The sequence below is a fragment of the Heloderma suspectum genome, chromosome 3 (genome assembly GCF_057233095.1).
Source record: "Heloderma suspectum isolate Gila_16-S chromosome 3, 16-S_ref, whole genome shotgun sequence".
NCBI classification, from domain to species: Eukaryota; Metazoa; Chordata; class Lepidosauria; order Squamata; family Helodermatidae; genus Heloderma; species Heloderma suspectum.
Window position 1 is genome coordinate 201,328,935 of NC_139460.1, and position 23,153 is coordinate 201,352,087.

At 43.2% G+C, this 23,153-nt stretch overlaps 1 protein-coding gene across 10 annotated transcripts; it reads right to left on the reverse strand.

The window, feature by feature from the left end:
• Positions 1 to 5: 5 nt before the first annotated feature.
• On the reverse strand, positions 6 to 22,560 carry NCOA4 (nuclear receptor coactivator 4). 10 transcript variants are annotated; one of them, XR_014789335.1, is made up of 11 exons: positions 22,467 to 22,560; positions 9,015 to 9,166; positions 8,115 to 8,255; positions 6,958 to 7,046; positions 6,328 to 6,436; positions 5,762 to 5,836; positions 4,918 to 5,061; positions 3,738 to 4,724; positions 3,412 to 3,501; positions 1,866 to 2,484; positions 6 to 1,329 (listed from the first exon to the last, which is right to left on the reverse strand). XR_014789335.1 is itself a non-coding variant. In XM_084845305.1 (11 exons), exons 3-11 carry the CDS (start codon positions 9,153 to 9,155, stop codon positions 1,324 to 1,326), a joined length of 1,782 nt encoding a protein of 593 aa, XP_084701431.1. In that variant the 5' UTR covers positions 9,156 to 9,166; positions 20,731 to 20,837; positions 22,467 to 22,560; the 3' UTR covers positions 6 to 1,323. The 10 variants fall into 10 exon arrangements, 5 of the variants coding, with proteins under 5 accessions (XP_084701431.1, XP_084701430.1, XP_084701428.1 ...); XR_014789336.1 differs by lacking the exon at positions 22,467 to 22,560 and adding an exon at positions 20,731 to 20,797; XR_014789334.1 differs by lacking the exon at positions 22,467 to 22,560 and adding an exon at positions 10,872 to 10,946.
• Positions 22,561 to 23,153: the final 593 nt, after the last annotated feature.

Consider the following 23,153-nt stretch of genomic DNA (forward strand, 5'->3'; position numbering starts at 1 on the left):
CCAAATACAGTTCTGAAGCAACAGATTTATGCAAATTTGTTCACAGCAATGGTTTAATGGAAAGACTTAATCAGCATCAACAAATACTGGATTAAAGGAAAAGGCAGCAAGGGCTTGCTCTGCCACATGTACCAGTTAATTATAAAAGTAGCGTGCACCCCTACTTTAATTACTGATTCCATCTTATTAATCTGAGCAATATATTAGGCATTCAATGCCATATATTTCAACAAATGGCTCAAACTATTCTAGCACTGCTTATGCCCTAGTTAAGGGTAAGTGTTCATGTGACAGTAACACCCTTTTGCTGCTGAAGGCTTACATTTATGTGGCTTTTAGCAGTTCAGATCAGTTAAACACTTTAAAAACAAGATTTTTTACTCAAGATCAGAGCTTATCAGAAATGCCTCTATGCCATGGGGCCTTAGGCAAGTGGTATTAAGGTTCAGCACTCAAGCAACATTTTCTTTACCCTGAACACCAAGCTGCTTAATCTACACATGTCAACACTAGAATTTTGTATAAAGATAAAAGAAATGAAAGTTAAATAATTTTGCTATTCCAATACAAAACACCTTGTCCTTGGCAATGTGCTTTAAAACAAATCAGAAAGCTTTCATCCTCTCACTTCCCCCACTAGTTGCCTTAACAAGATGGCACCAAAGTTACTGGCAGGCCTTACTGATCTGTTTGGCATATAATCCATTTTTAGCAAAGAAAATAGGGCCCTTCAGCCACTTAGAATACAATATAGAACTCTGAAACACCTAGTTGTTGCATAAGAGCCACATCTCACTAACCATAGTCTTAAGTACCAATATAATATCTTTATAACTGAGAGTGATTGGATAGAAAAGAGCTCTTCATTAAAAACTGCCAAATACAAACAAGATTCCTCTTCCGACAACTTCAGCTATCCACTGAATCCTATCAGACACTCCTCCATTCCCTGGGGTCAGGAAGCAAGAGTAATTCTATTAGTGTAGTCCAAATGCCAGGAATATTTCAAAGCGCTGACTTCCACCATTTCAAGGGACTCTTGAAATTTGACACTTGGGTGTCAAACGAGGGAGAGATCTTCATGCCACAGCCCATAAAATGCATATAATGGTACTGTTGCTTCCATGTGGTGCAAGTTGACTCCACAGCCCAACAACATTTTCTGCAGCCATGATTCAGCTACATACAGCTTTTAAAGTGAAGTTCAAAGTTTAGAAGAGGCAGATATCAGACACAAACTATAAATGCAGAAGACTGCAATCACTCAGTACAAATGTGCGGTGATCAGCAGAGAGGTGACTTGCTTCAAATGGTTCAGGTTTTTCACATCTAGAAAACATAATCCAAAATTAACATGTTAAAACAGAAGACAGGAGCTTTGAAAAGCATTGGCAGATCCCCTCCCTGTGAAGTCGAATCTGCAATTTTGCTTTTGCTAAGGTTCTGCAGCTATACATGATGTTCTGGGAAAGTTAAATTTACTGATGTATTAGTAATTCCCAATTTTTAGGGCATGTACTTTGTCTTGCTGAAGAAATTGGCCATCAGTAGCTTACACTACAGAGGGCAGCCCCTTCTTAGCCAAGATGCTTGGGAGCATAGAGCCTCCCAGGCCATATTGTCATTGCTGCCACTGCAGTCCAAGACCCCCTTCAAACCTGAAGAACTCAGCAGGTGCTCCTACCTAGGGTCCAAGGAATGACAGTTAACAGACCCTATATCCCTCCCAGTGGGAAGGAGATGGGTCCCTTCCATTCCTGAAGCATCTTATTACTTTGCCCTAGATCTAGTACATAGACCAGTTTGACATTCCTAGTCTATACCCTAGGCACACAAAGCCACAAACTCACTCGCTGGATCGTCACCTTGCTGTGGTGAGTGGGCTTGTGTGTTCCAATGAACGCTGTGAGCGAAGCTGTCAGGAGTCATGTACTCGCAGCAGGGCCACCCATGGAGGTAAGGTCAAGGGGGAGGAACCAGACAAAGAACTATCCAAGAAAGTCCTCAACAGCAGAGCAGGCGGAAGATAACAAGGTGTATGTTACAACGGCTGTGAAGGTGGATGAAGGCTGCAGCAGATAAAGGACTACCAATGTCATGTTATTCATGCCATTAGATTAGAGCCTTTTTCTGTGAAGACTGTGTGTTGATCACTGTGCACTGATTCCACACATAAAACAAATTCACGCACAGTCTTCTTCCAATCCAAACCCCAAACAACACGAAAGACTTCATCAACGCTGCCCCCGAACATTTCTGCAAATTACTTGGGAAGATAGGCGGACTAATGTCAGCATATTGGAAGAAGCAAAGACCACCAGTGTTGAAACAATGATTCTCCAACATCAACTTCGCTGGACTGGCCATGTTGTTCGAATGCTTGATCATCGTCTTCCGAAGCAGCTACTTTATTCCCAACTTATGAATGGAAAATGGAATATTGGTGGACAGCAAAACAGATTTAAAGATGTTCTCAAAGCTAATCTAAAAAAATGTAACATAAGCATTCAGAACTGGGAAGCTCTAACCCATAAGCATTCCAACTGGAGGTCAGCCTATATTAAAGGCGCTATGGACTTTGAAGAAGCACAAGTACAGGGCGAAAGGGAGAAACGAGCTCAGCGGAAGGCATGTCAAGCAAATCATTGTGATCGCCTTCCCCCTGGAAACCTATGTCCTCACTGTGGGAGGCTGTGTGGATCCAGAATTGGCCTTCACAGCCACCTGCAGACCCACTCCTAAGACTCTACCCCTGGAAGACAATCTTACTCGGTCACAAGTGATCGCCATGACTGACTGAAAGCCACAAACTCCACCCCTTTGTTTTAAACTGATCGGCCCATGGCTCTTCTCCCCTCCCCTTCAAACACATCCAGCATGGTTAACAAAATATACACATATGAGATATTGAATCTCTGGGGCAAGGAGATTCCCTTGCCTGAAGCTGCATGTAGAAAAGCCTAGGTGGGGGTTGCAGATAGACTAAAGAAGGACAACCAGAATTACAGATTTGCTTGGGAAAACTGTCCCAAATCACCACCTACCTGACCCACAGACTAGTGTCCAGTTAGAGAACATGCACCCCACCCCCAAATTTCGTTACAAAAACCTACGTAAGTAGGTTAATCAAAGTTGTAGCTTGGACTTGACATAGAACGGTAAAGTTATTTAACAAATATTGCTTCAATATCTTTCGATCCTCTGTATAACAACATAGGGCAAGACCATTGTGAAGGGTTACAAAAATAATTCAAAGTTTTAGTAGCCAGCCATGCACAGGGCTGAAGAAGTAGGAAACATTTTTCAGGAACCTGGGATATTTGCAACCTTGCAGTTGAGCAAAACAGGCTAATCAAAGGAAAAGTATCAATCTCTAACCTTGAATAGGAAATGGGAACTATGAATGGTTACCTGTAAAGGAGTTTGGTACAGCCACTTTTCTCTATCTCCATTCAGCTTCATACAGGCAAAGAGGTCGCAAACTGTAGGAAGTCCGCAGTCCTATAAAAAATAAATTTCCCCCCATTAAACTGCATCTAGAATGTAGAGAACTTTACTGTCTTAATCCTGTATCTCTGAACAATTAACAGAGGCACCAGAAAGCAATCTTAAAAAGATTTACTGCTCACCGCAAGTGGCAAATCATAGGTGGTATTAAACACATAAATACACATCATGCTGTGCTACTGATTATCTTTAATATGTTAGGTCAGTCCATGGTTAGGAGTTATACATACGCGTGCCTTCTTGCGCAGCAGCCATTTGTCTTCTGTTGGAGGCTGGTTGGAGATTTCTGTGTTCTTTGAAGACAACACCCAACTGTTTACATTAAGTGGGAGGTGGAAAGGTTCCAGAAACTCCAGAAGGGAACTCTTGCAACTCATTTCAGCTTTCTCCCTGCTTGATTTCTCTTCTGTGCTCAATGCGTTGTCTTCTGGTTTGGCTAGCCAGGCTGACAGTGGGGTTTCAAGCAGTTTTTTCAGTGGTTCTACAACCTCAGGGTTATCCTGTTTTGTTCTAGAAGTGGCCAGTTCCTCCACCGGCTGCCGGGAAGGATGGAGCCAGATATTCACAGCAGGTTTAGGTTTCTCAGGCTCAGTGGTGGGGCTAGGCATCTGGCGTACTGGCATGCCATTTTTATCCTTGCCTTCTTGCCTAAGGAGCCACTTGCATAGAGCTTCCTTCTCACAGTTTTCATCACACACACACTCTGAAAAGCTAGAGCATGACTCATTAGCTCTGCACACATCTTCTACTTTGAAAGAGGGCTGCAGAAGCCAGGCATCATTGGTGGGTAACTTCTTCACTTCGACATGCTCACTGAGACACTTAAGATTGCCAAGATTTTCTATCTCTATGCCCTTGGCCTGACTGCCACAGCAATTATTGCAGGAGTCAGCTTTGGGGAGCCAATCACTGATATTGTATTCCTCCCTAAAAGGCTTAAACACACATTTCCATTCCTCCTCTGACGCATTCTTGTTTTCTGATTCAGGAGAAGTAAGTAGCCAGTCAGAAAGATCCATTTCTTCTTGCTCTAGGATCTCCAATTCATCTATCTTTTCAATGGAGAAGGTGGATCCAGTTGTAGAGGTGGAACTCTTACGTCGGCGGGAATCCATTTCCTCAGGAATGTCTTGCTGGTTCTCTAGGAGCCAGTTCTCCAAGTTTCTCAGATTTCCCCATGCTTTCTCCAAATAACACACTTTGGAAGACTTTAAATCCTAACAAAAAAGAAAGCACCCAAAACATTTAGCTCCATTATATAGGAAACGTTTTCTAGGGAAGAAAGAGTTGTTACCAAGCTATTTGATTTGCACCTCAGTATAATAAAGAGATGGTAAAATCAAGAGTTCCATCCCACCAGTTCCAACTTTGCTAAAACACCCTCTTTCCCAATTAATGAGAAGACAATACCTGATTGGTCTCTTGTAAGTGGGTTTTCAAGAGCCAGTCCTCGTGGTTGTGGCTAGGAACATATGGACTACAGCAGGCACTATTAGGGTTGCTTCCAAGAAGCCAGTCAGAAAGTGGGCAACCCAGTTTTCCATATAAAGGTTTCTGCCAATATCACAAAAGCAAGTTTAGTGTTGCACATCTTATTCTTGTTAGAAGTCACCAAGAAAAACAGAAGCTACACCACCCTAAGAAGGGACTAAGGCATTACTAAAGCCTGTGAGTTTATGAAAAGGATTCTAACGTTCGTGCAACATAACACTTCCAGAATCTGAAGTGCTACTTTTCCTTTAGTAGTGAATTTTCAGTCGTGCCAAGCATGCTTAATTCAGACCTATACCCAAGTGCACTAACTGGTATACCATGGTATGGCGCCTCCACAAGAAAGATATGCAGAGCTCCAAATTTTGGTCTTTTGAGTACTTCAGTCACATGCTACGGATGAAATACACATTCACTTATGGTACTGTTGCAAGCAAAGGGCAGTATCCAATGTTAGTCCTACTTGGGAGTAGATCTATTGAAATGAATGGGACTTAAGTTACTTGCAACTAACTTAAGTCTCATTTCAATGGGTCTACTCTAAAGAGGCCTAACATTGGATACTATCCAAAGGTACCCACTCTGGGAAGTTAGAATATCACAGCAATCATGTCTCATACATCATCCTTGGTCAAGACTACCTTCTGTTACTCAAGCTAAAAGGCCTCAAGCCACAGAAACCATTAGAAAGTGTTGGTAAATGCTTCCGTTCTGCTGCCATCGCCCAATCAAATTTGCAGTAGACAATTTTTTTTAACTCTACCTGTTCACATTTAGCCATCACAGGACAGTTCTGCGCAGAAATCCAAGGGGCATAGTCATCTTTGTCAGATGTTTGCTATTTAAAAAAAAAAATCAGAATTATGTTAAACTTATGAGTAGTAATTGTTCAATGAAGTTTTAAAATAACAAAGTAAATGCCTATTATGTTTTTGGAATTTCAAGCTGGTAACACAACATTTGATACCAAATAAGCATATGTTTGGAATTTAAAAATAAATACACAGAAAAGTCATTCATGGGGATCCAGAGCCTTGCAGCTGGTTCCATGAGTGCAGGGGGATTTTTTAGACGTGTTTTTCTTCAAACAGCAGCTCTCCATACCATTCTGCAAGCTGTTTTTGAAACTAATGGGAGTTTCAAAAGCAGCATGTGCATTCTGGTGAGGGATGTGAGCCATTCAAGTAACAAATCCCAGAAAAAGATAACAATAGGCCCCTGCAGAAGCTTAAGCAAGCTCTTCAGGATCCTGGCTGCTGATTCTAGGCTTCCAAGTGACAGCTATGTGGAACAAACTCCACTACCCTTGAGAAAAGCCCTTATACTCACCATTGTTGTGATCGAGCCAAAAGATGTGATGGCCTGGCGAAGGAATGGCACATCAGCCTCAAAGTTCAGGATGGAAGTTTCTTCTGGCTGGAGAGTTAAATTCCCTAGTCTGGGCGGGGGGTGGGTGGTGTTAGTCAAGAATTCAAACTAAAATATATATATATGTATCATGAACACAATGAATTTCCCATAAACCCAAGTTAAAGAAGCCACTACTCATATACAGAGGTTAAGCTGATCTTGCAAAGAGCTGAAAACAAGAATTCAATTATCTATTTTGATGTGCACAAATTACAGTATACCTCTTAGGTTTTAAGGATTCATTCAAATCATCAAATTCTCATCCCTATTGTAATTCACAGACATAGATGTTTGTATTGCCTATGGTAATGGTAATTTTCCAAGAGGATCACAATTTTTAAACCTTTAGTTCAGTATTTGCAAGAAACACACAGGGAAACACATAGAGAGCTTCGGCTATTGGGTGGTATAGAAATGAAATAAATAAAAATATATAAAATAATTTGCTTTCACAGAAAGACATAAGGTAGGCAAACAAAAATGCAACAGAAATAATACTAAGCCCAACATCAAGCTGAATAGCCATCTGAATCCTATAAAACTGCTTACCTCTCCAAGCACACTGACATTTGATTAGCAAGGTCATTACTGTGAGGCTGTTCCAGCTGGTGGATAAGACAGTTGAATTGTCCCAACAACTGTAAGACAGACAAAATACTATTATTATGTAACTAAAAACATCATGAGCCAACATCAGCAAGGTTTAGATATGAGACTGTGTTCTTATATCAAGAACAAGCAGTATACTCTCAAGGCGTACTGTGATTTTGAATATGCAAAGGCTAGAGATGTGAAGGCCTGGAAATAAAACTGAGAAAAAATGGAAAAAAAACATTTTTTCCCCCCGAGGACCATTTTTGTTTTTTTCCCGAAAAACTGAACAGCTTTGGATTATGAAATATTTTCTTTTCGAATGTAAAACAAAGTATTTATATATTGTTGCCCAGCCTTTACTCCCCCAAAAATGATTTCTAAAAACTACGTAATAAGAACACTTTCACAGAAAGACTTGAGATGTAAAATGTCTGGAAATAATGAAGCCAAGGGGAAAATATGTTTTTAATCTTCTGTGTAAGATTCCCAGCATACTTAGTTCTTTCATTCCTTATTAGAATTATTCTTCCAATGTATATTTTACTGATAGACATTTATGCTCAGTTTCCCAACATGTGAGTAGAGTCACCATTGTGCATTCTTGGCAGTAAATGTGCATTCTTGACAGCTTGGGTTTTGTTCTATGGAGGCCTGTATTTATTTAATAAGCAGTCATTTAATGTAGTTCTAATCTATTCAGACAATAATTACACATTTGAGTTTAAGTTTAAAAGTTTTAAAATACAATGATAACATAAAGTAACTTTAGAAACAGAAAGGCTGCTTTATGTTCCTAAAGCAGCCCTCCCCAACCTGGTGCCCTCCAGATGTTTTGGACTACAGTGGCCCAAGCATTCCTGACCATTGGCCATGCTGCCTGAGGCTGATGGGAGCTGAAGTCCAAAATATCTGGAGGGCACCTGGTTGGGGAAGGCTGTCTTAAAGCAACAAAGTGACTTTAGATCTCTAAAGAATAGCTTATTTTTCGGGTTTTCCCAAATTTCCAAGTTTTCCAGAACGGTTTTTCCCATGGCCTCAACATTTCCAGAAATTTTACATCTCTAGCAAGGGCTACATGCATAAACTGAATCAAGTCCACAGTTAGACCTTACCCAGCAGAGTTGCTGTGCTTGTTGCTGCAAGGCCTCCTCCTTCAGTTGCTGGATGAGATCTACCTGTTCAAGCAGCCAAACTTCACGACTACGCAAGCATTCCAGGTGGCGGCTTATGCAGCTGTGAATCCTGGCTTTCACCTGCAAGATAAATGCAAAATCTAGTCCTTGTCTCTATGACAAGTTCCATCTAAGCCATGCCTGTGCTTGAAATAGAAATTGCCGAGTCACATTTAGGATACGTGTTATCCTAAATTACTGACACCTCTCATTTACATCATCACAATTTTGCACTTCATGCAGTGGTGGGCCCCCATGACATGAGGGAGAGGACTAAATTCCCAGGCTGTGATAGGACTCTGAGCCAGAAAGTGCTTCCCCCATCAGCCAAGTCCTGGATACAATGGATCTCCACTGGCAGGAGGACCCTCAGTGATCCACACTGGAGGTGTAAGAGTGACTGCACATTATTACTCCAGTGTTATTTGGGAATGAGGGAATCCATGAAGAGATGCTATTTTGTTCTTATGCTCCCTTGTGCATGGCTTTGAGGGGTTCAGAAACACACTTGTAATTCCAGTGTGCAATTATCTACAGTTTACCCAGCAACTGTAATGGACATCTCTTACTTTTCTATGGAAGATTAAAAAAAATACTGAGGTTAAAAAAAATCCCCATGACCAACACAAGAAAATTCAGCCATAACACACATTAGTGTGGCTTCCTGCCATCCGTGTTATTCTGTATGAAAAGATTAGTAACAATAAAGTGTACAGGACTTGTAAAGGAGGAACTACTGCTGGTTTTGTAACAGACTCCATTACATATGGAGGCAAATCAAGATGACCTCTGCAAGTTGTTGAGGGTTTGGGTTTTGTTTTTAAAGTATACTTCAAATACCTCTCTCCAGTTTTCCTTAACTTGCTGCTCAGCCTTGACTATTCCAGCAATTGCTGTCTCTAGGTCCTTCTTAGCCTGAAGACACTTGTCAAGGGGCTCCTTGCTGCAAGAGCTTCCACTTCTCTCTTGGAGTGGGATCATCCTTGACAATTCTAAAAATGGGAGAGGAAAATGCACAAGATAATCTGTGATATGCCCCAGGTAAACAAAGGAGGATGAAACTCCTAACAGACTGTGCAGTGTCGGTTCTACTACCAAAACAACACAGATAAGCTGAGCAGAGTCTAGCCAGCTGTCCCTCCAGAATCTGGCACCTTGTACGTAATGCAAGACTTACTACTGAATAGCCATATGCCAGAATTTCCATTACATTCTTATTTATGTTGCAACCATTCCCTCATTTTAACATCCTTGCACACTTCTGTCTTGCTCACAACACAATATTTAAGTATTGCTTAGAGCCAGTGATTATTAGTTCATGTTCTGCATGTTTCCCTATAAACCTTGAATTCTTGTTTTCATACAGTAAATCTTTCAAACATCCAGGTTTCTGAAACATTTTAACAACCATCTTATGATCAGCAGAGTCACATGTGTTTGGGGGGGCTGTACTACTTCAGATAAGTGGAGGATAAAGTGTTTGAATATTACCCTCATATTAAAGCAGACTCTCTTTATATTCAAGACTAGCATGTTGGGAAGAAGGGATCCAGTATCCCCCTCATTGTGCCAACTGGGCAAATTTTACAGTATTACAATATGCATAGCTACAATGACTGGAGATGGTGCTCTCCATAATTTAGAATTGGGATTATTTTTTTATAAGGCTACCAACAAGGACTGGGATTCATAGGAAGGAAAAAATAAAGGGTAAGGAGACATGAGCAGACCTCTGGACTCTTGTCTTCTCATGGTGACCCTTTATCATAAGAAGACAAGAGTCCAGAAGTCCAACTGCTAGACTCCAAAGCCTGACATTCACCCACTTCCTACAGTTTTAACAAAACTTGTCAAAGTTCAGTGTTGTCTAAAACTACACGGATTAGAAGTCTGATTTGTTTTTCAAGAAGTGAGAGCTGGGATTCTTAGGCTCAGTTCCACAAGGCCATATTCCATGCCCCATGAAGCAATTTCATTGTTCCATTTCTGTTATTAACTCTTACTTTAGTTTTAATCCATTACTTGTATGTACACACTTTTCATTTTAAGGAGACATGTACCAAGACATGTAACAACTTCCACCCTAATATTCAACACACAGAACTAAAAAGTGTTCTGCCTTTGATGTGAGATACTATTCACAAATGACGTTTTCTTTCAATTCTGTAAATTCTGCAAAGTCTGGACACCAGCACCGATAATACTGATTCCTGGGGGGGGGGGGGGGGTGTCAGACATCACTCCTTTTTCCAGAAAATTGCACCCTTTTTCCAGACACAAGCTCAGTTATGCACAGAACGCCTGTAAAGAAACCAAATTCCCAGCATCTGTGCCCTTGCAGAGTTTCAAAAGCAGAAGAGGTTTCTGTTAACATGTAGAGGACTGCATAAAGCAGAGCAAAATGAAGTAAGCAACTTCTGCAACCCAATCCGACATTTGCTCAGAGTAAACCCAACTGAGATCAGTGAGATTTGCTCCCATGGGTAGAGGATTGCAACTTTCAGGTCAAAGCGCTTAACTATTTTACACATATTCCAGAATTGTGCCGGCCCAATCCTATGCATGCTTGTTCAGGAAATAACTCCCACTTTATTCAATGGGGCTTTATCCCAAAAGTGTGTGCACAGAACTGCACCCTTACTGCCGTACCTGCCCGTCTCTTCCTACCGCCCTGCACCACTCCAGTATCTCGCATACCGTGTTTACCGTCCGCCAGGGAGGATGAGCTGAAGTTCCTGCCGAGCTACCAGGGCGCCTGCTGCAGCAGCAGATAAATTATCAGCAGGAACAGGCTGCTTTAAACGTATCCGCATGCCAACACACGTTGTGGGCCCACCCTCAGGCCCCGCCTCCAAGCCCACGTGGCCAGAGCCGCCACAGCTGGGACAGAGCTTTGCACGTCGGCAGAACAAGGTGGGGGAGAAGATGGAAAACTGCCCAGCAACGCCCGCGGGAGCAAAAAAGCTGAGCCGTTCATTCAAATCGGGGGCGGAGGACTGAATGAAATGCAAACTGAGCAGAGGCACGACATTGTTTTACAGATGGACTTGTACCTTGTTCCAACGAGGGGAACATTTACCATCATAAAAGAACCAGCTATGATTATGCCCATGCCTATCTTAAATTTCTAATCAGCTTGCTTGTACAAGTAAATTCAGGACTAACTAAAAATGTATATTAAAATGAGGCGTGCTTTCCCACAGATTTACAACCAGACTTTCCGATGCCGAACACTTCAGCACTCTCCCCATCCACCAGCCCGATCCTATGCACACTTGAAAGGCCCATGGAAATTGGCAGGCAGGATTTGCTTCCTTAAGAGCCCAGTGGCAGAAGACACGCTACTTTGCATGTGGAAAACGCCAGGTTCACTTCCTGGCATCTCCTGTTAAGGGGATCGCAGCTAGCAGGACGGGGAAGGATTTCTGCCGGAGACCCTGCTGTCCGAGGAGCCAGTACTGGCTGAAATTCAGCCGCTAAAGGCGCAATCCTATGCATGTTTAGACAGGAAAAAAGTCCTACAACTCCCAGCATCCCCCAGCCAACATGGCTGGCTGGGACATGCTAGGAATTGTACACCTTTTTTCTGTCTAAAAATGCATAGGATTGTGCCCTAAATGGATCTAATGGTATGGGGCAGCTTCAGTGCTCCAAGAAAACATGCAGAGGTTAGGGCTGCAAAACTGACCTGCAAACACAACAGTTAAATAATCATGCTATTACATGTATATCTCACCTTTACTGCAAGGAGATCAAGGCAACATATATGATTCTGCCCCGCACCCCAGTTTAGCTTCACAACCATGCTGTGAGGTACCAAGGTCACCCAGTGAGCTTCACTGCAGAGTGCAAATTTGAGCCTGGGTCTCCCCAGTCCAACTCTCTAACCACTACACAGACTGGCTTCTCCGCAAGCTGTTTAGTGCAATGTAGCACCCCACCACCAAATTAAGATACAGCCAGCCCTGGGCATATATGCGGGGGGGGGGGGAGCATATCCCTTTCCATTGCTCCCCACACACACTTTTTACTGCAACAATTTAAAAAAACAGATCCAAAGTATCACAATCGGATTCTGGAGTGAAGGAATTAAACAAAAGTTAAGCCAATTAAAGCCTGACACAGAAACATGTTGAACCCACTAAGCATTTTTGAGACAAAATATAAGCAGTTACATTTTGTACAATGTAACACTTACTACTCTGGTTACTAAACATTTGAAAAATATTTGAAAAAAAACACCTTGAATTGTCTAGCAAAATGCTTGCAAGGTGGTAATCCCCCCCCCCCTTGATGCAGGTGTTCAATTAGCTCATTCTGGGTTTAGTTTGTTTTGCCTGCAGGTCATGCTCATATCTATCTACTAGTTTAAAACCACAATATGTTGCAATACATCCCACTGTATCTCTTATATAACATAGCTTCCTTAATTCGAAAACAGACAAATTTGTAATGCTTGTTTCATACTGCTTGATAAACAAAATGTGTCTGGCTTTAGTAGGACGTCTTACAGATTAGATGCTCTGATAACACTGGTTGCCCTAAATCTGGCCACTGTGTATATTTTCGTAAACCAATCTCATACATTAAGGCAGGGATGGGGAATATATGGCCCTTGTAGATGTTGTGGGACTGTAACAACCATCAACCCTCACCATTGTCTATGCTGGCTATGGCTAGGGCTGATGAGAGTTGTAGTCCAACACCATCTGCACACGTTCCCCATGCCTGCATTAACGGAACTTTTCAGCTTAAAAATCTACCCATGCAGCCCAGTCACAGACATACCATACAAGTTTGTCAGGGGTCCACGAGCAAGAGAGTGCTATTGCACTCAGGCCTTGCTTGTGGGCATCCCACAGGCAGCTGATTGGCCACTGTGGCATGATTCAGCATGGCTCTTGCTATGTTCTTGAGTGCTCAACATTAAGATCAAAAAGGTTGGCATGCACTAGAGACAGGGCCTTCTCACCAGTGGCCCCGAATCTTTGGAACTTCCTTCCAATCGACCTACCTATCCAATTCTGGCATCTAGGTGGCCTGGAAGACCTTCCTCTTCAAAGCTGCCTTTGACTGATTCCATATGTTGGCAGAACAGCTTTGTAAGTAATTTCTGAACATCTATTCTGATTAGATCATGTGTGATTTTTACCTTGTTTCTCACTTTTTTGGTATGTTGCTTTGGGAGGACATAGCCCTAAAAAGCAACTTTAAAATGCTTCGAATAAGTACTTCCTTCAGTGTTAAGTGTGCGGTCCTCTAAAGCTGGCATAGGATTACAGCCTTATGTTACAAGCATAACAAGCAGATCTAAAACAACCTTGCACTCCCTACCAAGTATGGGCATAAGGCAGGTTCACATATGCATGCAAATCACTTGATTTCACTTCACTAGCAGCTGAATATGTGTACTGACTATTGAAAAATATTTTGTTTGGAGTATGCAAGGAGGCATGGAAATTCTGTAGTGTTAGACCTCTAATGGCGCATTCACACATAAAAGACATGAAGTGACACACATGCAGTCTTCAATGATAAATGGGTTAGAGATGGGGGGCAGCAACAAAAACAATGAGGATACAGAAGGAGACATCTTATTCCCTACCAGCTTTCCCAAGTTTCCGATAAACCAAGATACCTCCCACTTAGGAATTTTAAACAGCCCTGACTTCGTTATGAACATCGGAATTTACTCTAACTTGGGAAAGACTTCTCCCACTTTATTTCACTATGTCCCCACTCCTACTAAATTCTGTTCCAATCAATGGGATTATATCTGTGTAGATGATCTGCCCATTACTTCTAAAACAAAACTAGAAAACTCATTCGTTGCCCTAAGAGTTTGGTGTTGGCATACAGCAAATTGAAGTCCATTCTCCAAACTGTACAAGTTTATAGCTTGCAGACTACAGCAGCCAAGAAGCAGTTGGCCTTAGAAGTCACATGAGACACCAACAAATGCATACAAGTTACCAGTTAGAGTGATATACTAGTCGGGGTCAGTGATGTGATGTACCATTTCACAAGTTCATTAGTAACAAGTTCATTAGATCCATTTCAGTCGGGCTTCAGGCCTGGGCATGGGACAGAAACGGCCTTGGTTGCTTTGGTGGATGATATGAGGGCTCTGGATAGGGGCGAATGCTCCTTCCTTGTTCTCCTCGACCTCTCAGCGGCTTTTGATACCGTTGACCATGGTATCCTCCTGGACTGACTGGAGGGGTTGGGCACTGGAAACACTGTATTGCAGTGGTTCCGGTCCTTCCTGTCCAGCAGGAACCAGAGGGTAGCACTGGGAGAGGAGGTTTCAGACCCGTGGCCGCTCACTTGTGGAGTGCCACAGGGTTCCATCCTCTCCCCGATGCTATTTAACATCTATGTGAAGCTGCTGGGGGCTATCATCAGGAGGCTTGGGGTGTGGTGTCATGATATGTGGATGACACGCAGCTCTACCTCTCTTTCAAATCTTCACCAAGGTTGGCAGTAGAATCCCTGTCCAAATATCTGGAGACGGTGAGTGGCTGGATGGGGAGGAATAAGCTGAACCCTGACAAGACTGAGGTACTTTTGGTGGGAGACAAGAGGAGGTTGGGGGATGTTGACCTGGTGTTGAATGGGGTACGGCTACCCTTGAAAGACCAGGAGGCTCAGGTGTCAGCTGTGAGCTGGACAGCGCTGTACCAACTCCATCTGATATGGCGGCTGCGCCCCTACCTTCCCGACCATCTGCTCCCATGAGTAGAACATGCCCTGGTCTCCTCTTGTTTACACTACTGTAATGCGCTCTATGTGGGGTTACCCTTGAAGACGGTTCGGAAGCTGCAGCTGGTACAGAACGCGGTGGCTTGCCTGATTACAAGGTAGCTTCCGGCGAGATCACATCACTCAAGTGCTGAAGGAGTTGCACTGGTTACCAGTTGTTTTCTGGGCCAAATTCAAGGTGTTGGTTTTGACCTTTAAAACCCTATATGGTTCTGGCCCAGCCTATCTTAAGGAGCGCCTCCAGCAACACCAGACAGGCCGCTTAACAAGATCAGCCTTGGATGACCTTCTCTCCATCTCATCAGCCAGGACAGCTAGACTGGTGAGGATGAGGGAGACGGCCTTCCCTGTGGTGGCCCCCACTCTGCGGAACTCCCTCCCTAGGGAACTCCGCCATGCCCCCTCTTTAATGAGCTTCTGCCGCGCATTAAAAATATGGTTGTTCAGGCAGGCATTTGGGGTGGGTTAGGGTATTTTTAGAAAAATTATGTTTTACTGTGGAATTTTATTGTTTCAAACTGTTTTATTATATATTCTGTACATCACCCAGAGTGGCTGGGTGACCGGCCAGATGGGCGATTAATAAACAAACAATGGATGGATGGATGGATGCCAACTGCAAATACAATATTAGGCAAGATTGAAACTGCCAAAGTTGTAAATAATGTTTTCCAAGTAATTACCCCTAGCAAGTATGTGAGAGAATACATATATCTCACTGAAATCCATATATATCTCAGTGTGAAATGGAACTAATAAGACATGACGACGAAACTGAAGGTATCTCAACAACCTCAGCGGAAGGGAGTTGAACTCTGTTAAAATAGATGAGTGGCTGTCAGGATATCATACACAGTTCTTTGGGTTGCTAATATTTATTAGTGTCAACAGTTTTCAGGACCCTTTTCCCCCTTAAATTTAAACAATGAATGGAAGTACATGCAAGTGTAAAATAACTGGGTGGGTTTTTTTTTACATAATATGACATTTAAATAACATTAGGCGTGCTTTAATTTCCCTCTCAAATATTTCAGGTCAAATACTTGTGGTAATTTGCAACAAAAATTAACATGGGGCACTTTTTTTAGCTGTGTTGTTTACTAAATACAAATTTTAAAAGTATGCTAAATCATATCACTCTCTAGGGCCCCCTTCCCCAACTTGGTGCCCTCAATGCTTTGGACTTCAACTCCCATCAGCCCAGCCAGTATGGCCAGTGGTCAGGAATGCCACTGGGGAAGGCTGCTCCAGAGTATAAGAATTTTTTCTGATGTAATTTGCATAGGATTCTTTTCCAGGAAATTTTCCAAAAACTTTCTAATTCAAGATCATCTGGACAACCCACATCACAAGTCAGTGTAAAACTAAAGACACAGCAAGAAGTAGTTGTTTTGCTTATGCAGGCAGGGTGGGACAGAAGGTTTCCAGTAGCAACATGACATAACTTGAAACACACAATGCCTTTTATACAAGAAGTGAAAGTAACCGTGCTGGCCAAAAGAAAAATGTTAAAACCCATATTACCATAATTCCTTTGGGGCACAATCCTATCGAGATAGGCAGCTGCCTCCGAATCGGAGCTGACCGCCTATCTTAAGCAGGGCAGAAGACGCACAGAGGGGATCATTCCCTCCGTGCTTCCCCTGCCCTGCTTTTTTGGCTAGACAGCTGATTGCGGCTGTCTAGCCGCAGGAGCACGGAGCAGGGAGGGAGGCTGAACGACACATAGGATGTGTCATACACGTAGCTATGCCCTCCATGCCCTAGAACGCCCCCAGCCAAGCCCCTTTTGGGCCGCTCCACACTCCTCTTGCAAGAGCGGAGGACAGGGCTGTTCCACACTGCTTCCAAGACAGCACAGAAGTGGGGGGAGGTTGGTTCCCAGAAAACAGCATATCCTATGGCCATCTAGCCAATGTCTAGCGGCCATAGGATTGCTCTCTTATTAGGCCAACTCAAAGGTCATAAAATATTGTGCAAACATTCAGCTTCTTCAGAACTCTTCAATCAGACAAGATTCTTTGTTTACAATCTTGCCCTGTGATGAATTCTGAAGAACTCAAAAGCTTGCAAGTATCTTTGAGTTGGCCTAATAAAGAAATTATGTTAAGAGGGTTTGAGCATTTTTGTTTTGGAATGCTTTTCATGTTATCAACTCACTGTGCTCCTCTTGAAGTACATATCCAAAGTTTGAAAGTAAAAAGTAGTGGAACAAGAAATTAGCTATAACCATTTTCAAACAGCCCCTCTGTAGACTTCTCTTTTGCGAAGGAGGTTAGGGGCTATTTGAAGTTCATCACATGCCTACACAAGAGGAACTGCAATTCTTGCAACATTAAATTCCCATTTCACAAGATATAGGGTTTTCTTGTTTTGTTTTTTAAGGCCAAACTGTTTTCATGAAGCACTATGCTAGCAGTACATCAGATGCTCATCCTCTATTATTCTGGAACTGTGTAATGTTTGAGGGCCTTACTGGAATAGCTACATCCCCCTCTCCCTCTATAACAGCACTAAATTAAGTTTAGCAAGAAGCACCTTACAACCACACAGGAAAGTGCCATTAAGTGCTTGTATCAGATGGTCGCAGGAAGTTTCAGTACATTTAGGATCTATTTCACTAAACTAAAACCAAGCGTTTTTTCCAATATTACTTTCCCTAAACTTTTTAACACAAAATGCCAGAAAGCAGGCAGAAAATATGTCAATAGTCACTTATGAATCAGACTTATTTACAGAAACTTTCTAAACTTTTGCCAGACACACAACTCAAATCTAATCATTCCCGGACTGAAAGGTATGCATTTGCACACGAACCCTCTTTTGCGAGGGATGGGACACTCCACTACACACATCCTAGAAACGTGTGTAGCAGGCTTAAGTATTTTTTCTTACTCCATTACTGAAAGGAAATCATGGTTGACAGCAGTCACCCTAAGTAGGGCTTAGGTTTTGTGGATGCCCTGTCAATGCGTCCTCATTTGTTTAATTACAAGAGTTCCAAAGAATGCAATTGGGTTCAATGTCCTTCAGTAGAAGAGTATACAGCAGCCATAGCAAGTAAAATCTAATAACGCACAAGTAGATTTACAAGCCAGCCTGCCCACACAATAACTTATGTCAGTCACTGTGGCCTAGAAGAAAAAAATTGGCCCACTGCCAACCCTTGTCACACAAGCTTACCAATGAGTGGCTACTTATGAGCAAAATACATTCTCGACTCCAGACAACTTGCAACCAGACATAGCATAGCAAAATAAAGTTATGACCGACAGTCATATAGCATGCCACCATTAACCCACACAACTACTATTTTCTAATGAAATAAGTAGGCACTGGAGTGTCCCATCATAACTACTACATGCACACTGGAGGGGATGGGGCTACATCGTTTTTCAGTTGTTAAGTCCGACTCTTCGTGACCCCATGGACCATAGCACACCAGGCCTTCCTGTCCTCCGCTCTCTCCTGGAGTGTGCTCAAGTCCATATTCATTGCATCAGTGATGCTATCTAGCCATCTCATCCTCTGCCGTCCCCTTCTCCTTTTGCCTTCAATCTTTCCCAGCATCAGAGTCTTTTCCAGTACTTTTTTCTTCGCAAATATTTGAGCTTCAGCTTCAGTATCTGTCCTTCCAATGAGCAGTCAGGGTTGATTTCCCTTAGGATTGACTGATTTGACCTCCTTGCAGACCAGGGGACTCATAAGGGTCTTCTCCAGCACCACAGTACTAAGGAAAGTGCACTCAGCTCCTCATCAATCTGGTGTAGAGCAACGGGGGGCTGGGGGAGCACACATAGGAAGTGCTCCCACATCCAGGGAGCAATATGGAGCAAAAAGCAATTATGCTAGCTTACATTCCCTTTGTCTTATTTTAGAAACATAACCCCCTGTGCGGTTCTTCAAACAAATCATTTTTTAAAGAGGCTGTAAATCCCACACCACCTTCAAAATATGTAGTGGCTAAAAGATGTCATGACCACATTCTTTGCACATTCATAAACATAAGATTATATTATTGACGCATCATCAGGTCACCTAGTTTATGACAGCCAGTTTTCCATTATTTGTGTGTTTTTATTAAGAGACCAAAGGAAAGCATAGGCCTTTGCTCTGATTCAGCATGGCACTTCTTATGAAAAACAACTCTGTTCTATTTTGGCTACCTTTTCTCTTAATCAAATGCAAGAGGGGAGGGGGAATATCTAACATGAGCAAATAAAAGCTGCAATATAAAGCCTCAGGAATTACCCCAAAACCGAAAGGCTTCAACAAAAGCCACTCACTCATGTATTGACAAGACAACTCAACTTACAGTAAACATTTATCATTGAATGATAGTGTATGCTCAGTTTCTTCCTTTGCCCCAAAGTAGAATATGGGAAGGAAGAAATAAGAAATATGCAAGACCAATAAAAGTGACTCTTGATTTATACTGCAAGTTGGGTTTTTTTTTACTGGGAATAAAGTCTGCTGGAGCATATTTTTAAGACGCATGCTCTTGTACAAGTGGATGGTGGACTACACACAAGGACCAGGATCCAAAGACCCTTAGGCACATGCAGGAGGTTCATTAGCTTGCACACCAAAGCTTCCTTATTTTCCATAAGCACAGCTTCCCGCACTGTGACATAGACTGCTCCCAACTCCAGCTATCAGGACCACATAGGTAACATAGAAGGAAGGAAGTACGCCCAACTTCACTGTGTACATGGAGTTCCCTTGACAACCTTTGGGATGCAGACAGCTATACTTTATGTCATCGCTAAGTGGGGCAGGGATTTCATCATTTTCCTCCCTGACATTCCCTTAGCACTAGTACTAGAAAAAGTATTAAATTGAGATGAATGCAGACACTGCTTTTATTTATTACTTTACCAAAAAAGCCCCCGTTCCCGTCTTAAAGACCAAGATAATCCTTGTATCCCACACCACTTCATTTCCCTCTATGTTTCACTAACTTCAGCATGCAGGCTTTTACTATTATGTCTCTAAGACTTAAGGGCCTTTTCCTGCCCTGCAGTTGTATGCTCCAGCAGCTCCAAGCAGGGGTTGGAAGTTCTATGCCCCACAATCCCAGCTGCAGTGATGACTGCACAAGGGCCAAACCAAGGATCTACCATGGAATCCCTAACTGCAGATCTGCTACTGAGTAGTTTTGAGAATAGCAAGAGAAGAATCTCCTGCTAGAAGTGGTCAGAATTACACCAGCCAGTGTGGCCTCAAGAGTTTGAGTAACAAACTCATTCCACAGAGACTTCTACTGCAATCATTGTACTGCAAGGAATTACAGTTCTAGTGTACATTGGAATTACCTGCCAGTGAAATTCTGGTGCTTTGACAGAAAACCCCACCTAACCTGCTCTATGACAATTGCACAAGGTGAAACCAAGGGTGGAGTTACAGTTCTAATTATAGTTTCAACTTTCCCTTTCAACTTCCTAGATTATTCAGCTCCCAGCAACATCCCAAACCTCTTCTCTATTCACCAACATCAAGATGCTCTTGCATCCACAACTGCTGCTACTGCTTGCCACCACTGTCTCCTAATTCCTTTGAACAGGGGCTAGAGGAAGCCACCTTACTAAGAACTTGCAGAAAATACACTGGAATCAGGAAAAAGTCCATCTGTCTGACAAAGCAATCTGTCATTAGTATATTTATATCCCACTGTTCAAGGCAGCATACATAGTCCCCCCACATTTTATCCTAACAACCCTGAGAGACAGGTTAGGTTCAACTTGGGTCTCCACAGTCTTAATCTAACCACTACACCACACTGGCTCTCGCATACCTCCTCTGAGTTGTTTTCCTTCTTTTATATATGTTCAAGTTTCCATCGCCTGCACCCACCACAGAAATGCAGCTACTTTTTAGACAGCATGCAGCAGCTGATCTCCTCTGAAGGACAAATGGAGCCACCAGTCAAGGCTCTAGGTGAATCCAGACAGCAGAAACAGATTTGAACTTTTGTGTCTGATGAGTAGTATAGCTTTATGACCATGCTCAAGAGAAGCACAGTGATATCCTCTTCATCAAATTTTAAAACAGCTTGACCATTTCTCATTTGTATTATCTCACCAGCCCAACTTCATTGCTGGATAATGAGCAGTAACTATTCTTAAATGAACACATTCAAGCAGGATTCCTCCTTACTATGGGAAAGGGACGAAACTCATTTGCAAGCAGCAGAATGCATGCGCTACACAGATATGTTAGGAAACAAAGTATCACAAAGACCATTTGACAGAATTTCACCCCTCAAAATGGGAAAATATTCCACAGGAGTTGGAAAAAATGGATCAAATGTCAATATGGTAGCAAAAAGTGTTTTCACTATTAAGCTACAGCAATTTACATTGTTTTAATGTAATACCTTAATTTGTGGATTTTAATGGAAATATATTTAAAATATAAAAATGACAGGCAGCCCAGATTTCAAAAACGCTGGGTACCTTTAGCCATTTTTGCTAGGGTTCTATTATTCATTTATTTTTAAGGCAGAGAAAAAGTGGTGCAACAATTCAGTCAAACTTCTATTCCTAGTGACATAAATCACACTGAAGCATATGTTTAACTTTCTCCCAATGAAATCAATAAAACTTTAAAATGCTTAACTTTGGCTTGATCGTATCCAGCATTTGTATGTATGTATTCAAAGCTGAGTGTATGTAACCACCCTTCCTTTTAATCCTATGTGACAAAAGGACACAATTTTTTCTGATAGGGGTAGACAGACTGAGGGAAAAGGATAGCAACTGATACAAAGGCAAGCAGAGAATGCATAACTGAGCTGAGATTTGAGTCCAGATCCTGTCACAGTGGCTCTCCTGTGCTAGGGGAGAAAATTAAGCATAGGGAGGGGGGAAATTTAAGCCGCTGCCACCACCACCCAAAAAAGCTTTGATTAGCAAGTTAGGGGGCAGGGTCTAAATGACATGGGGGGGGGAGTTACATTTTACAGAGACTGCCTGCATTTTCAGTTCTTGCATATGGGGATAAAAACATACAACGTAAGAACAGACATGATGAATCAGACCAAGGATCCTAGGGAGGCGGTGGGCTCTCCCACACTGGAGGCCTTCAAGACGAGGCTGGACAGCCATCTGTCGGGGATGCTCTGACTTGGATTCCTGCATTGAGCAGGGGTTGGACTCGAAGGTCTTGTAGGCCCCTTCCAACCCCACTATTCTATTATTCTATGATCCATTTAGTCCGGCATTCTGTTCACCCAGTGGTCAAGCAGCTGTTGATAGGAAACGCGCAAGCAGGAGAGATAAATATTACATTTGATTGCAAGTTAGCGGCAAGCTTAATGCGCGTTCACTCTTCCCACGTGGCATTATATAACTGGCAAGGCGCTCCCTGGGCCTCACTCATCCAGCCCTTCCCGCGGTCAAGAGCAGACAGCGGCGGGGGGGGGGGGGAGAAGGTCAAGACGAGGCCTGAGCTGCTGCTGCTGCTTCCGCCACAGCAGCCTCTGCACACGAGGCTGCGCCCTCCGGCCCTCTTCCGCGGGTTCTGACTCACCGGGCGAGCGGCGAGCGGCACGAAGACAGAAATCCCCGGCTGAAGGGGCAGCAAGGGCACGACTTCACCTCAGGAGGCTCAGGCCGGAAAAGGGACGTGCTCTCGCGAGATCCCAACTCGGGCGCGGAGGTTTCGGAGGACGGCGCTCGGCCCCCCCCCCCCCGTGGGTCGGAGGCGGCGCGTCAGACCCGGAAAGAGGGTCAGGCATGCGCAGTTGGACCGCGGGCTGCCTCGGGTTATTACTGCCAGAGGGCTTGTGTGATCATCGGCGCCGCTCTGTGAGTGATCGCCGCGCTTGTCTCACGCGCGTTTATGTGAACTGGCAGAGTGCGAGTTGTGTTTTGCATTTGATTTCCTTCCGACCTCGCCGCTGTGCATAGCCGCCCCTCTCTACACCAGCGTTCCCAAACTTGGTGCCCTCTAGATCCTTTGGACTGCAGCTCCCAGCAATCCTGACCATTAGCCATGCTGGCTGGGGCTGATGGGAGCTGAAGTCCAAAACGTTTGGAGGGCCCCGGGGAAGGCTGTTCTGCGTCTCTGTGTGTATGCAAACGCCAGTCAAATGAGGAAAACAATGCATCTGATGACGCCGTGGATTCAAGCCGATGAAAGCGTGTATGCCATGATGAATTTACCAGTGTTTAAGGGAGGGATGGGGAATGTGAGGCCCTCCAGATGTTGTTGCAC